We start from the raw sequence: 18,111 nt of genomic DNA, 5'->3' as shown, positions 1-18,111 counted from the left end.
AAAAGAGGGTACAATGACATTTATTGTTTACGTGTATGTTAGTGGTGTTGTTTCAGAACGTCTTTGTTAACTTATCATACTTTATTGCATAAGATGTGAATCTCTTTAGAGATTTTACGATTAACATTATCTAATCTCTATCAATTAAATGTTGTTAGGTATACGATCGCATTTAAGATGTGCAATTGTCTTATCTGTCATTCCGATAAAACGAATACGTTCTTGTCTGAGCTTAAAAAACTTGTTTAGATCGAAATCTTAACAAATGTACTTTAAATTTGTAAATTAGAAACAACAGCAAACTACTGACCTTCACACTTAATGATCAAATCAATTCGTCTAATTTTTGAATTTGTCAGGTTTTATGGAATTTCTTCATATGTGAATTTAACTTGGAGTTTGCTATTTTGGTTATCGGATTTTAGGGACAAAGGGTATTTAATATCAGTGTCTTTAAGGACAACTATGTCTATGATTAATACTATAGAGTTTCGAAGGATATTATGGTAAATTCAAATGTGGAACGGGTGCTTGTAAACAAGTTTAAACCTAACCTCGCCGTAAGTCTATGGACAAGCAGTTTATTTTTTCAGACTCTCTGTTATCCTGCTTTTTGTTCACTATTACTGTCTCGAGATTCATTCATTTTTTTTTACAGATACAGCCTTTGTTAGACATTACGCTGTTTATTGTATGAATTATTTTAGATGTTCTTCAAAACTAAAATAAAATGTTGGCTAGTTGACATTGTGGAAGGCCACAAGTTGTTTTTGAACATCATCGCTCAAACGTCCCACGGTCTCAACAAGTCTTTAAAATTAAGGCCGTCAGATGTCCAAAACCATTTTTGTCCTGTACCAAATCAGGAAAATGACCATTGTTATATTATAGTTCGTTTCTGTGTTGTTACATTTTAGTGTTGTGTTTCTGTTGTGCCGTAGTTCTCCTCTCATATTTGATGTGTTTCTCTCAGTTTGTAACCCAGATTTGTTTTGTTTTTTTCTCAATCAATTTAGGAATTTCGAACAGCGGTATACTAGTTTGCCTTTATTTAGACTTTATAAACTCATCATAGATACCAGAATTAAATTTTGTATTAACGCCAGACGCGAGTTTCGTCTACAAAAGATTCATCAGTGACGCTCGAATCCAAAAAATTTAAAACAAAAAACAAATAAAGTACGAAGTTGAGGAACATAGAGGACCAAAACTAAAAGTTTTGCCAAATACAGCTGAGGTTATCTTTTCCAGAGGTAGAAAAGCCTTAGTTTTTCAAAAATTCAAAAGTTTCGTAAACAGTTAATTTTTAAATATGACCATATCAATGATAATTCATGCATAACTTGTCGTGGATAAATTTTTGAAAGCAGCTGCCTACCAGATAATTACAAAACATGCAAATTTTAGTGAAAACCCGATTTTACTGATGTAAGGGAAACAATCATTATCGAGTTACATAGGTTTATCGCATATGATCAACTGTCGTTGCTTGATACATTTTCAAACCTTTCTATCGTTGATAGGAAAAAACACGTTTAATACTTTTTCTTTCAAAAATTAAATTGTAATTTCATATCTATAAATCATTCAAGTTATTATTTATGTTAAGGAAACTAACCTCTCAAGTATTATATAACAGTGAATTATGGGAATTTTAGACTGATGTGTGCTGTTAATGCGTCAAAGCACTGCATCTTATCATACTTAAAAGAACATCAATTACTTAGATTTACAAAATGTGTCTTAATGCAAGTATAAATCACCATCCGTCAATGTTATCAATCTTAGTTCTAAGCTTGAAGCACTAGATTTGACATGACCATGCCGAAAGGTATTCTAAAAAAGATTGTAGAAAATATTTGGAGATAGTATTTCAAAGTTTAAAATTTGTAAAATTCTACAAGGTGTCATAAAAATAAGATTATTGCGATTTTATGTAATTTTTCTACTTCGATGAAATATATCTTGCTGTGAAGTGAAAAGATATTGACGTTTAGAGGAGCAGGGACTGATAACCAGAAGCAGCTGAGTTTACCCCAGTTTGAGATGGGGTTTACATATCGCCTTCTGTGAATTAGGTGTCGGGGTTTTATAGTCGGTTTCCTGAGACTTTAAGTCCGCAGTGTAACTGGCTTTGTGCGTTTATAGTATAACAAATAACTATTCTTATATTTTCTAAAACGGAAACATTTATCCCTAAAACAGAAACGAATGGATTATTTAAAAAGTGTTTTGAATACGTCTTTATCGTGTACGTCTCTATAAAAGAGGGACGAAAGATACCAGAAGGACAGTCAAACTCATAAATCGAAAATAGAATGAAATTCAAAACAGTGTGGCTGTGGCCATTGATTGACACATTAAATTCATCCATTGACTGAGACAATTTACGTGAACATTTGTCTGTAACGACCACTGCTCACGACGTACCTACGATAGACATTTACACTGTGGGGTCACCAAAGGTTTCTTAACGCCTTTAATTATAAAATAATTCGAAAAATTAATCAGGAATTACCTTTATGTTTTGATTTATATAATTGATATAAATCAAAACATCGTGTTATTTCTGATTAATTTTTCGAATTACTTTATAAAGGTGTTGAGAACCTTTGGTGACCCCATAGTTTAAGTGTCTTTAAAAAGTACATAGTAAGCAGTGGTCGTTACATACAAACGTTCACCTAAATTGTCCCAGTCAATGAATGAATTTAATGTGTCAATCAATGGCCACAGCCACACTGTTTTGAATTTCTTTCTAAACTGACAACGCATTAAAAATGAAAAAGACAAACAGACAAACAATAGAACACATGACACAACATAAAAACTAAAGAGTAAGAAACACGAACCCCACCAAAAACTGGGGGTGATCTCAGGTGCTCCGGAAGGGTAAGCAGAAACTACTCCACATGTGGCACCCGTTGTGTTGCTTATTTTATAACAAATCCGGTAAATAGTTAATTCGGAAGATCACATTCATGAAAGGGAAGGGGATTGTAGTGACGATGTAAGGAGCATATCCGATATCATTTGTGAAACAGTTATTCCATAACGGTCAACCAACTCGTGATTGCGTCCGTAAAACTTACGAAGGGATAATTTCAACTTCACTCTTGGTTTAATAGCTTACTTGTGAGCAGCAACCCTATATCAAGAAAATCATGATAGGAAATGCAAGCACGGGATTATAGTATCAATTGGGAGATATATACCAGACGTCATTTTCGTCTACAAAAGACTCATCAGTGACGCTCGAATCACATAAGTTAAAAATACCAAAATAATTAAAAGTACTAAATTGAACAGCTTTAAGGGTACAAAATATATTTCAAAATTAATGTTCTGCATATTAAAGATAATTAATGATAAAGACTGCATGTTAAAACAATCATTTATCGCACAAAATTTACACAAATTGTTGAAGAAAGTGTTATATGTGCTGTCATAAGATCAGGTTTTAAGTTGACCTTTGTGTACAATTTGTTCAAATTATAAGGTAATTTCAAATGTATAAAAAAAATGTACAATAGTTATAAGAAGATGAGGTATGAGTGTCAACGAGACAACTCTCAATCGAAGTCCCACTTTATAAAAGTAAACCATTATAGGTAACAGTACGGCCTTCAACACGGAGCCTTGGCTAACACAGAACAGCGAGCTATAAAGGGCCCCAAAAACATACTAGTGCAAAACCATTCAAACGGGAAACCCAACAGTCTAACCTATTTAAAACATGAGAAACGAGAAACACTTATAAACCACATCAACAAACGACAACCATTGAACATCAAATTCCTGACTTAGGACAGGTGTAAACAATTGCAGCGAGTTTAAAAGTTTTAATGGTACCAAACCTTCATCCGTATCTGAATCTGAAACAGTTGTGTAACATCACAACAAAGAAGGACACACTATAAAATATCAACTAAAATATCTCTTCTCAATCAAATGTCGTAGTGACACAAATGAGCATACAGTTAAACACAGAACGGATAAATGTGATCTATGATACAATGTAAATACAAAATTAATATAATAATAAGGGATGAATAATAAAAGTAAAAGTATTATACCGCTGTGAAATGTTAAACAATTTCAGGAAAAACACCAACCTTGAAAACAAATTCCTCCGTTTGCAGTTATTTTAAACTCAGATAAATTAAAATATTTTTTTTTTTATAGTTATACTGTATAACCTTCCGTTTAGGAACACCAAGAAATTTCTTGTAAAGCAATAAAACTATTCTAAAACTTGATACAAACGTGTTCTTGGTAAGAATTGATGAAACAAAATCATTTATTAATATACAAATGAATATGTATCAAAATAGTGATGTATTCAAATAAATGTTTAGAAGAATAACAGGCACTGTCAAAAATATCGGAAAGTAAAGAAACTTTTAAAACAGATACCAAATCGTGACTTTCCTTTTCATAAATCAGGCTGTAGCGCTATCTATAAAACTCGAACTAGCAAGATTATTACATATACCAATTAACTATAATAAAGGCAGGCAGTGTGTCGACTTGCATTCAAACATCGTAAAACTTACTACAGAGATAAATATTGAAATAAAATCACCGGCGTCTTAAGCTTCAAGTAGATAAAAATCAGATACTTTGACAAATAATACTGAAATAAACTTTGAATTATCTAGTATGTATCTTAACAAATGTTTATAGTTATATGACCATGAACATCACACACAAACAATAATAATTTTTTTTTTTGTCATTTTACTTACTGGCTGGTTGCCGTCTATTGTCTAAAGGTGAATAGTCTAAAGAGATTTTACCAAGAAAGAATTTTAAATAGCTGAAAATCAAATCGACAAAATTCCACTATGTCCTGACGTTATATACATGTTGTTGTCTTAAGTCCACACACAGTGGTAAACTTTTTCTCTATCGATTTATGAATTTTGAACAGCGGTATACTACTGTTGCCTTTCTTTATCTACATACAGTGGTAAACTAATACATGCAAATTTTAAAGAAGGAATGTTATTTATTTTGTTGATTCTATATAAAGTTTACTAACCAAGTTATGGGTACAGAGTAGAGTTCAAAAACAATCTCCATTTTCAAACCTGCTAATGATATACCAATTTTGAATTCATTTCTTCGTTTTTTTCTCTTTCACCATGCTATTTATTGGGAAAACTTCATTTATATATTTGAATATTCGTCAGGTGAAAAATCCTTTGAAAAATATTAAAAATGCATGAAAACATACCTTTTTCTTTGGTAACGAAAATAGATATTCCTACGATCATAGCTAACGCTGCCAACAAAGCTATGGCTATTAAGAAAATGACAATGATGTTTCTTCTGTGGTGTTTCTTCTTTTCTGATTTACGTGAAATTGTTGAAAACGACTGTCCGGTAGATGAACCTCCAAAACTAGATATCCAGTGGGATCCATGATATCGTATTGCAGGCTGAAATTAAATTATATAAAGAAATGAACATTGTAATCACCCCAAATTTCATTTCTAGTGGGATAAATGATATCGTATTGCAGGAAACAATTGAATTGTATAAAGACATTAATAATGTTATTTTCACAAACTAGATATCTAGTTGGATCCATGATATCTTATTGCAGGATGAAATTCATATGTATCATATAAAGAAATGAAAAATCTAACTCCTCTCAAATTGATATCCAGTGGAATCCATAATATCTCATTGAAGACTCAAATCAAATTATATAAAGAAATGGACAATGTAACACCTCCCAACCTTGATATCCATTTGGATCCATGATATCTTATTAGAAGCAAAAATTCATTTATATGAAGAATTGAACAATGTAACTTTAATAAAAAGAAAACTCCCAAAAATCCTGAACTCCGAGGAAAATTCAAAACGGAAAGTCCCTAATCATATGGCAAAATCAAATGATAAAACACATCAAACGAATGGACAACAACTGTCATGTTCCTGACTTGGTACAGGCATTTTCAAATGTAGAAAATAGTAGATTGAACCTGGTTTTATAGCGCTAAACCTATAGTATGTTCCAAGATTTATTTTATTATGTATACAATATGATATTTATGGTTTAATCTCTTGCCTTTCCGAAGATTTTGATTTCGCATATGGCTCATACTTCTTTGTAATAAGCTGAACACTTTAGATTTTTAAATAATAAGGTCCTGCATAAACACATGCAGAAACCGTAAAACAAATTTAAAACTTTTTCAATTCTGTTTGGATTGCTTTCTTATAATAAACTGTTAACCCATTTCAAAGAAATGTATTGCTTTTTCGAAAAAGAAAAATATGATAGACAGCAAAAGGTTTTATTAATTATTTAACTGGATCAATATCTATTGGGTTGGATAGGGCCTGGAAATAATCGTCATACTGATAAGTACTGATAGTTATGCAACTTTCAACAAGTTATCATTGATCAATTACAAGTAGTTCTTATCAAACTTACTTAACATTGAAAATTATAGAATTATTCAAAGTCACTATACAATAACTTAGGGGCAAAGCATCGAAATAGTCGTCAAACTAATATAAACTTATAGTAATGCATCCTCACGAAAAATATCATTGATCTATTAAAAGTAGATCTTTTCAAACAAACATAAACGGAGAACTTAACTTTGATAATTGCTTATAAATTCAAAGTCACCTAGGGGATAGTTCCTCAAAACAGTCATCAAACTGATAGATACTGATAGTAATGCAACTTTAAATTAAATGTTTTATGATGTATCATACGTAGTTCCTATCGAACAACTAACTTAAACAGAAAATTATAAAATAATTGTAGACGCCGTCGCCGGAACAGCAATTCCTATGTCTCGCTTTCCGCAACTTTCACAGGCTAGACAAAAATGAACAAAATTATTAATTTGCAGTGTAATTCGTTTATGATAGAATAAAAGCAAACTTTTTTTTTATCAATTGTTAAAATATAATAACTGAATGATTTTTCTGAATCAGTTCAAAAAATAAATTATACTATTTCATTGATAAATCACGATAAAAAAAATATTAAAGAAACGTTTTTCACTAAACAACGAATCTATAGTTTATTATAATTTTCAAAAATGCTGAATAATGTTTATCTGTTGTAAAATATAAAAACTTTTACATGTTAATGAATAATTCAAATATTTGGTTAATTACTGTCAAGTTGTGTCATTAACGAGACTATTTCGTGAAAAGTTCACATGTCTTACGTTTATCCGTATCATAACAAATGTAAATGTATCACAATAAATACAACATACTAATTGATTTCAAGTTAACTATATCATATATAAGACATTTGAAATCAGTTATGTTAACATTATTAATTCATGCATTCAAAATTAAATTACACGAATACAAATACCTGTATTATCGTAAACCAAAGTACAAAATACAAATAAATTAACATACGTAGTATGAAATAAAACTACAAATTTATTGTATATACATTCAGTGATTACCAAAGAGATTCTAGGCATTCAATAATTGTTCGTATTATTTGAACAACTTGTTAAGCTCAGACGGCTTGCTATTCTTAATATCTTGAACATTTATAATATTTTGTCTATTTATAAAATGATGATTTTAATGCATTTGTCTACTCTCGTCTGTTATCTTAAACATGTTCAACTCTGCGTATTTTATCATCTACCAATTTCACTTAAAATTTTTGTGTTCATGCACTTCTAATTTTATTAAACGAATGCATGTCTGTCAAACATTAGTTATCAAAAACACATATCTTAACACCTTATGGCACGAGCAGTCATTTATCATTAACGAAAAAAACTCAACTGAAGATAAAACCTTACATTTGTTATTTAGTAGTGTTTCCATATGCTCTAATTAAAATCATTAAGTCAAAATCTTTTCGTTGAGTCATGTTCTGTTTGATTGAAATATTGACTAGTAAGAAGAACAGCTACTATTTGTGGTATTTTACATTTTTAAAGGACATCATAGTGTTTATTCCCTTTGTTTTCATTGGTAAATTATCTTGTCCTGTTTTCTTTAATTTTCGTTTTAATATTTTGTTTTTGCAATTCCTTTTTTACCTATCTATTTCTATTCTAGTTGTTATCGAGTGACTTTCACGAAGTCTTGTTGCTAAACGACATGTTATTATTTCACTTCTCATCCGGGCATTTTGGCTACACCCGTGAAATTGATATCAAGATTATTTCTAGTAGCTATGTTATATTTGTATTGGACTTCTGATACAAACATTTCCATATGAATTGTGTTCGTGGATATCCCGTATATTCAATTCGAAACTTCTATGTAACAAACAGCTAACGAACAGTAGTGATTTGGTAAGTCACAAGATTATTCTTACATCCTTTAAGAGTACAGGGGACAAATCTTGGCAATTCGATGGAATTTTTTTTTTAACGTTCAGTGGCAACTATGTGATGCATAATAAGTACGTTGACTTGTTTATTGATATTATATTGATATGAACAGTAAGTTTGCTTTAGATTGATTATTGTTTGCGTAATTTCCAGTGGCAAATATTTCTAACATGTTAAGGACGATGCCATGTGTCAACCAACTATAAAGAAAAACATCATTTCCCCAAGTTTTCAGCAAATTTAGAAAAGGTTTCAAAGGAGATCGATGTGGATTGAGGAAAAATATGGTTGATCGTTACAGTATACTAACAGGTGCAAACGCTAGAACGACAAAGGACTGGCGGGATAGTTGAATTCTTTTAAAATTTTGTTTCGATTTGTTTTTATTCGCATAATTAAAAAGTTGGCAGAGTTATTAAGAAATTCAGTTGTTTTCGTTATTACGATGACCAACTCCAAGTGGTGTTTACATAGACATAGAAATACAATAAAAAGTTAATTTGTTATTGTAATAAATCACGTTCAAGTGTATATTTACTTTTAATTCCCCTCTGTCATCTAAATGACCTACCATGAATCAAAATATATAGAATTACAACGATGCAGAAAAAACTAAAAGATCTGTTTGCTTCGTTTCTTCTGTTACCTATTCTAACATCGGCTCGGACTTCTTTTGAACTGAATTTTACAGTGAGTATTTATGTTTGTTTGTTATTTCATATTGGCTAGATTTATAGGGGAAGGGATAATTAGATCTCACAAAACATGTGTTTTTGCGCCTGTCCAAAGTCAGAAACCTGTGGCCTTTTTTAGTCGTGTATGTGGTTAATTCGTATGTTTCGGAGTTTAGTATGACGTCAGTTTTATTTTAATAAGTATACGTTATTGTTTAAGTGTTTATGGACAAAAATGCATTTACAGATCTCATTTTTTTATTAGATTGCATGTAGCAAAACCAACTATTATATTGATATATATTATTAAATTTCGAATTCATTTTAAATCAAGCCTTCATGCATAGCTCTGGTCCCATACATTTATCCGAAATATGACAAGGTACAAAAAGAAAGCTCCGGTACAAATTCACAAAAATAAAATGTAAGATTTTTTAACTGTATGATGTAAATAAATAAAAGATAAAAATCTCGATGCAAATAAATTTGATAAAACATTATACAATCGAACAAAACCACTCACATGGCTTCAAATTATAAAACAAATGTTTGAATTAAATTTGCCTTTTGATTAAAAGTCAGTTCTTTGAATTGTATATTTATAAACAGAATTGTTTTTAATTTCAAAATTGGCTCCCCTTGTCTATGGTCGACACAATAGCATATTTCTATTTTTGTCCAGCGCCGGCAAAATAGCCACTGAGTTTTGGTATCGGTCCAATTTGGATTCATCAGCTTTTAAACATTTATATTGTGTTTTGGAATTTTCAAATATATGTTGGCTCCAATCTTTAGTGTAGAGACTTTAATTCTTAAAATGCATTTATTGTGCAGAAAGAAACGTTGGTTCCTTTAATGTTCTAAGCTTGCTTACATTAACATTGACCTGTTATGTAAGGCTATACATACTTATTTACTCTCATTAAGATTATTTATGTAATAAGTGCAATTTTTCATTATATTCTTAAGTGAATATACTTCAATTCTGACTAATATTTACAAATTACTTGAAGTTACCCTTGTCCTGGATAAGACTCAAATAAGTACATTGATACTTTAATCATGTACAAACTGTTTAAGCGTCAATATGTCAAGTATCTGATTCAGTCCAAATATCAATCATGTACTATTCAAAAAAGTTGATAACGTAAGAAATATAAGAAATATTTTGAGTTTTCTTTTTCTTCTTTTGCAATGCTGATAGTTACACATCGAGAAATCGGTAACGATTCTTTTCATATATACTGCATATTTACAGAAGATAATTCGAAATTTGCAAAGCTATGTACTTCAGAACTTAAAGTTCTGACCTTTTTAGACTTGTCATAGTGCATTCAATATAAGTTACATTTCCCATGAATACGGGTATTCAACAGGAGAAATATTCGCTTTCATTTTGACATGACTTTGAATTCTGAACAAAAACTTTAACACCATTATTTGTAGTCTTTCTGTACTAAAATCAAGTTTTTTGCATGTTTAGAAAATGACCTACCCTAAAGAAGCCTCTATCTATAGATGTAAACGTTCCATTTAATCTACACCTTCCTTCAGTTGAGCATTCTGATATTGGAGACGCACTGCTTCGCGTGCTGTTCTGCAAACGGCCACCTATTTTCCAACTGTCCAGTAATTCCACCCATTTAGCTTTACTCACACCCGGGAAATTGTCATACCTGTGTTCACTTATTGATGAATTGTCTCCCTGTGATATCTTTTCGGCAGATGGGATCGTTACAGTATTTGCCCCAAGCCTATTTGCAATGCTATTTGTATTTATCATATAGTTCTCTGGACAAAAATCTACCAGAGAGTTCTTTTCCATTTCAGTGTATCTTGGTGTAGTAGGCTCAACTAGTAAATCGGTAGCATCAGGATAATCGGCATGAGGTACCAGATTTTCTCTCGAGTTTTCAACTGGTTTTTCCGATTTGTTTCTTGGTAATTTCGGGGGATATGGACAATAATACTGCATAGGAGCGGCTTCTATGTCTTTGTTAATTATGCTGTCAGTATCAGTGTTTGAAACAGAGGGTGTTGACCCAACGTTCGGGAAATCGGAAAGGTTCTCCCAGTCGTTGAGGTATCTAGAGGAATGTTCTTTGGAAGTTTCACTGACAAAAATTGGAATATTTGACTGAATATCACTGCGATTTCCTATAACCGACGGTCTTTTCATATTGTAATTATCGGTATATAAGTTAGTCTTTTCGCGGGCTGTTTGGAAATCCGTAATTTTTGCAGGATCCATATAAAAACTTGGATTCATAATGCTATCCTTATTCTTTGAATTGTCATTTTCAACTCTATAATCTACATTATTTGTTTTTAGATACTCAATATTTTCTGAGTTTAACCCTATTGAGCTGTCCTCGGCATTTATATTGTCAATGTTTCTACTTGGATTCAAATTGTCGTTTATGTTGTATCTTGCTAACCACAATGACGGATTCACTACACTGTCTTCTGATTTCACATGAAAATCGTTTTCGAATGTATAATCTAATTCGTATGTATTTAAATTCTCCGTATTAATAGATTCAGTCCAAGAAGTTGAATTCGCTATACTGTTTAACTCTTCTGATTCTTGATTTATAATTATAAAGTCAACTTTTTCCGATTTGGAAGATCCTTCGGGTTCTGAATTATCAGTTCGCAATGTACAAGTTAAATCATCGCCAGACGACCATTTAATTCCATTATCGTCCGTCAAAAGATGGTCTTGTAACAAAGTATTTTTGTCAAAATCAATTACTTGTTGATTTGTTACTTCAGGATATCCTGTGTCATCATTTTGTGGAAAAGAAAAACGATGTGTCGCCAAAAACTGTTTCCATTTCGGAATTTCCTCTCGGTTTGTTTCAGACGAAATTTTCCGCTCGTACCAGCAGCGCCATTTGGATTTTAATTCTTCACGTTGTCCACTATGCAAAAGTTGTACACCTTTACGATTTGACGGAATGTCATCCATTGTCTTTTAATTGACAGGTGTTAATTAAAAATTTATGCATAGATATTCATAAATAAATAAATGAAACATCAAACACGTATCACTCAGTGTACAATACACAAATACTAGTGCATCATGGGTAACGATAAACCCAAGTAGCTTTTTCTACTTAAAACCAGAAAAGTAAAAACCGAACGATAATCTTCCTGATTAAATTGCACTCGTAGCACACAGCGTATTTCAAGAAACGCCCATTTTATAAAAAAAAAATTAAACACTTGATTTTAAAACTCTTATATTAATTTTAACTTTTTCACCTTAGTATCATTAATACAAATCTCACTTATGCAAATGTCTCCACCTTTACACCTCAAAGACGTTTAGTTGTTCCCCTCCTTTAGAATGGAATGAAATTTAATTATTCCTAAATGAATCATTTTACGTAACACATGTTAGAATTAAAGGTTTATCTTTCTTAGTAAAACATGCAAAAATTCCGTCACACGCCTGAGAGAGAAGTGCCCTATCTGCATGTTTAAAGTGTAATCCATTTTTTATGATTACTTCAATGCATCATCGTATATAAATAACAAACGACGATTCTTTCACTAGTCTATGTATATAAAAAAAATTGACTTATTGGTTTCTTCTCGCAAAATTGTAATACCAGATTCATCAACTTTAGATAATAGATTTGTTGTATAAAATAATATGTTGAATCTTTTCATGCTTTACATACATTAAGTTCATTGAATTTTGGGTCACTTTTAGATCTAGATTGTTGACATACAATAATTTCATTTACAACACAACGTAACGAAAACGGTATTGAATTCGAAGATAAATATAGCTCTTTTAAACGCAAGCTTACTGTAAAATTTATGTTAGAAATTATATATGGAATCACATAAACACGTTTTGTAATAAGAAAATTAAAATTGATAAGTTTAACTTTATCTTCCCAAAGTGTATAGGGAAATATATTATATTTGTATTGTATTAAAGTGTGCATTTCCTTTGTAAGGAAGATATTTCTTAAATAAATATGTTAATAAGTAGGTTATCACTTTTGTTTAAAAAACACTATCTGCTTTTAAATCATAAATGATTTCGAAAAAAAAACAAAATTCAATTATTTGTTACAAATATATGTAGACTGTAAAAAATACTACAAGTAAATGCAATTTAAAAGTGTATCAATTCCTACAAGTAAATGTAAAGTATGTGAATTGCCACTGCTGTGTCCTTTCATTTGTTTGCTGGGACTTAATCTCTAGGAGATATGTTGACTGACTGCTTTTATGTTTAGTATTGGTATTTCTAAAATGATCTTTTTTAATTTTTAATTGTCGGTCTTCGCATTATATAATCATAATATAACAATTGCTCTTAACTCAAATGACACAATTTCAAATATTGTTCTTTCGGATACACAGGTCTATTTATTTTTATGCTTTTAATCTTCTTTTTTTGCAATGCCTATCTTTTAATGTATATAGCGAACCACAATAATGCACACAGAAATCTTATATATTTGTATTAATTGGGTTATATCTTAGTTCCCCTTATATCAATACAATATACAGAATCACATACATTATAAGTGACAAGTTATACTATATATTGACGATTCTGTTTTTGAAAAACGAATTGCCCATAGGTCGTATTCCAGATATACGTCAAGTTATAAAAGTTCAATAAAAATTTATAAATTTCTTAAAATATTTTTAACCTAAGGCCTTGGATCCTTCATAATTTGCACTCTTTCTCCTTTTCGTTACATTGAAATATTCTTTGATGTAAATAGCAGAAGAGAGTTGAGATTAAATTAAATTGAAAATTAAGGCTAAAATTTGCTGATAGCGTGATAAAACGTTTAACCTTGTGCAAAAAGGTAGGAATTTGAGTTTTTTGAAAGCTTGCATTCATTTTAGTTTTAATGATTCTTTCCAGACAAAATTGAATGTGGTTAATTGGAAAGATCTACATTTTGACATTAAAGTGATTCGTGGATTATGTTTTGTTTCTATTGATGACAAGTTTCATCAATATTTGCGTTAAACTGTAAAAACAAATTAAGAATTTCGAGTTGTCTTAAGCACAACGAATAAAGCAGTCTAAAGTTTCAAGGACTTATGAACAGTATTTCTGCATCTGTCAGAGCTAATAGTGACAAGTGTTAAACATTTATAGGAATATTTAACAAATTCTAACAATATCAAGCGAAACCATGTAATGCATCTGCTTTAACATTTGACATAATTTAATTATGTCACGTATGTGACTTTATTTGTTTATTTAAAAAGGGTGTGGTGGTTTTATTCTTTTCTAGGCTGATTGGTACTCTAGTATACTTATACAATCATTCCACATCTTCTTTTTTTATATTAGCTCCTGATTGTAATACATATCAATATTTAACACGGATTTATATAACTATTGTACACATTGGCCTACTATTATTTGTATCGCACATGTATGAAAATAATTAATAAGTGTGAAAGTTTCCGAAAATACAGATCCAGTATATTTTCACTAGCAGGAACCGCCAGATTTGAAGACTTGGTGGTGGTACTAATGACCACCATACTAAAATTACTACGAGGACTCTCAAAAAGTTAAAACCGATTGAATATTTTTTTTACATTGAAGTTTTGACGTAAATGAAGTATTTTGTGAATATTTTTAAAATAAGTATGGTATGATTGCCAATGAGACAAGTCTCCAATAAATAAAAAATGACAAAGAAGGTAAACAACTATATGTGTCACCATACAGCCTGGAAGAATAAGAAGATGTGGTATGATTGCCAATATGACAAGTCTCCAACAAAGACAAAATAACAAAGAAGTTAACAACTATGTGTCACCGTACTGCCTGGAAGAATAAGAAAACCCCGTACCACATAGTAAACTATACAACTCTTTAATAAATTTTAAGTTACCGGAATGAGCGTGATTTTCTTAACACTTGAAGCTTTTTGTTTTCTTTACAATTTTGATCATGAGTTTGGCAGTAAAGATAAATTTGATTCCTGTAGCATATATAAACTATATAGACGACAATACATTTTTTATAATATATATACATAGACAGTTCTAAATGACATGATACCTACGATGGATCTATATCGATGGTGCAGTAGAAAGATGAAAATAGTGAATGCACATGCAGATAGCTTGGAGTCAATAATTAACGCTTTACGTTAAAACACGACTGGAAACGATGCTGTTCATTAGTTTGCTCATTTGTACCCCCTGAGTAAATGGATAGTAAAACGTAAACGTTATCGCATTAAATTCGAAAACAGGAAAGATAAAAAAAGTTATAACAAACTTAAAATTAGAGAAAAACAATAAGTTCTCTTCCAACGTAAGAGAAAGGTCTTATGCATCCACAAAACATGTATACACATTTAATAAAAACCACATGCAGGATAAACCTTACTATATACATGTCACAACGTGAACCGGTTAAACAAGATAACGGATCCAAGATGTAAAACGAATAAAACTTTGTTATGACAGATCGGTTGATACGAATCATATAAAAATTTAAATACTCGCAGCAATTTAAAACAATCACCAAACCATCCTTATACAAATTAAAGGTATCATTCTGAAACTTGGCATACATTAATAAGCTGACAAAACCTACTGCATTATTATATATATAGGTAGAAAGCATATCTCGAACATTTTCCGACAGTTCGCAAATTAAGTTAAATAACCCCATTATTCAACAGAATGCCATTCACATTTTTAACGGGTAGTAGCTAAAGTTAAGATTATTCAATTGATCTGAAAATTAAAGTAAAAGTTTGTGGAAGGCGTGATCAAACCTGGTGCTAAAAGGTATGAACTCGAGTTTTTGAAATAATTGCATCTAAACTCGTATGGTCTAGTATGAATGTGTTTCGCAGACAACATTTAAAATTAATGTGTTTATTCAAAAGTGAATTGGAAAAATCTGCAAGTCTTTTCACTACAGTGATTCTTGGATTACTTTTGTTTTTCTTGACGACAGATTTTATCAAGGTTTGTATTTAACTGTAAAAAAAAAAGAGTTGTCTTAAGTACAAAGAATTAATAAGTCCAACAATTGCAAGGACTTTTATGAACAGCATTTATACATCTTTCAGAGCTAATGGTGACAAGTGTTGAAAATTTATAAGAATACTTAGCGAATTATAAGAATCTCATGGGAAACCACATAATGCATCTGCTTTTACATTTGACATTATATAGTTATGTCACGTATGATTATTTACTTGTTTATTCAAAAGGGTGAGGTGGTTTTTATCTTTTTTTTAGGCTGGTTGATACTGTCTCGTATACTTAGCTTCTGATTAAATACATAACAATATTTATACTGCACTCGTTCTATTTGAGCAGTCAAAATACGTTGACTGTATATTTCTGTGGCATATACAGTCACTGATCCGATACCAATTTTCGTCATGAATAATTAAATAGCAGTTGCCGAAACTATATTTAATTATTCATACGACCTTTTCAACCTGTTCTTGTTTCCGATGTATACAACTAAGCGTAAAACGACTTAAACATTTCTTTTACAATTTTTGGAAATACATATTTCGCTTGATAATATTTTTTGTTTGAAACCTATAAATTATTATGTTTTATGCTTATTGTCGATATCTAAGTTATTGCGGGTTTCAACAGGTAATGTACATCTCATTGCGTTGTATATTTCTCCGCCTGATACCGGTATGAAACATTTTTAAAGGGGGATTTTCCCCAATATTTAAATCAAATAAATATCATTTACACATTAAACAACAATTGAAAATGGTTTTTTCCTAGATTGCAGTATAAAGACAATAAAAGTGCATTGACTTGACTTATGAACGATATAAGGATTCGGCCCGAAACGGAGAAAAAGCTCGGTAGAGCCTCACATTTCCACGTTTCTACGCCTCAATCTTATATCGTTTATATGTCAAGTCAATGCTTTAACCATATAAATATTGCTGACATTGGCTTATTATTATTTGTATCACATATAGAGAAATAAGTGATAGCCGTAGAAATTTATCCGAAAAAACAGGTCAAAACTTTTCACTGCAGTCCACTTCTTACGACAACAGAATAACATTATTTCGAAAACCCTGAAGGAACAACATATTAAAGAGACATATTACAAAGATGTATTGGCATATATAAATACGTTGTGATATAAAAATAAGATGTGGTATGATTGCCAGAGACCAAATTTACATAGAAACCAACAATTTTGGTTCACCGTAAAGACTTGAGCAATGGGCCATACCACATTGTAAGCAATTAAGTGTATTTTGATAAATTTTACGCAAATCGACTGAGCATAACTTTCTTAACATCGAAGCTTTTTGTTTTCTTTACACATTTTAGTTTGGTTATATTTGAATTTCCGGATGTCTGGATTTAAATTTCTTTAAATTCGGGACCTCGTGATTTCAAGCTTTTATGCCCGGCATTTCGGGATCAGGAATTTTATACTTAACTACGCCATACGTCCGTTTCGTCTACAAAAGGCTCATCAGTGACGCTCGAATCAAAAAATGTTAAAAAGGCCAAATAAAGCAAGAAGTTGAAGATCGAAAATTCCTTTAAGTTTTACCAAATACAACTAAGGTAAATAGATTTCTCAGAGGTCAATAATTAATGCTTTACGTTTTTACACGACTGGAAAACAATGCTGAAAGTTTTTAATAAAAAACAATTCAGTTTCATAGGTTGCATTATTAATTTGTGCATTAGTACCCTCTGAATAAAGTCCTATAAAACGTTATCACAATAATGCAGCAATTAAATTCGAAAAAAAAGGAAAAAAACAAAATATTATACTTAATTTTAACATAAAATAAGAGATAAACAATAAGGTCTCTCCCAATGTGAGAGAAAGTCCGTTAATGCCAACAAATCATGTTCAGATACCTAATAAAACCACATGCAGGATAAACCTCAAAATACAAATGTCACAACGTGAACCGGTTTAACAAGATAACGGATCCAAGATATATAATAAATACAACTTTGTTATGACAGATATGAATCATATGAAAAATGTAAATACACTCAAAGTTATGTTTAACAATCACTCTGCAAATTAAAGGTATAATTCTGAAACTTAGGAC

At 30.9% G+C, this 18,111-nt stretch overlaps 1 protein-coding gene across 1 annotated transcript in view; it reads right to left on the bottom strand.

Annotated features, from left to right (window-relative positions):
• Positions 1-12,637, bottom strand: part of LOC139516644 (SCO-spondin-like) — a 70,836-nt gene extending 58,199 nt beyond the window's left edge. Inside the window, exons 1-2 of the mRNA XM_071306855.1 lie at positions 10,518-12,637; positions 5,240-5,444 (exon numbers count right to left, since the gene is read on the bottom strand). Coding sequence (XP_071162956.1) covers positions 5,240-5,444; positions 10,518-11,993 — 1,681 coding nt within the window. The 5' untranslated portion in view covers positions 11,994-12,637. The remainder of the gene's footprint in view (positions 1-5,239; positions 5,445-10,517) is intronic.
• Positions 12,638-18,111: the final 5,474 nt, after the last annotated feature.

This window comes from Mytilus edulis, chromosome 3 (assembly GCF_963676685.1).
Source record: "Mytilus edulis chromosome 3, xbMytEdul2.2, whole genome shotgun sequence".
Lineage (NCBI taxonomy): Eukaryota > Metazoa > Mollusca > Bivalvia > Mytilida > Mytilidae > Mytilus > Mytilus edulis.
This window is presented reverse-complemented; position numbering and strand designations above follow the sequence as displayed.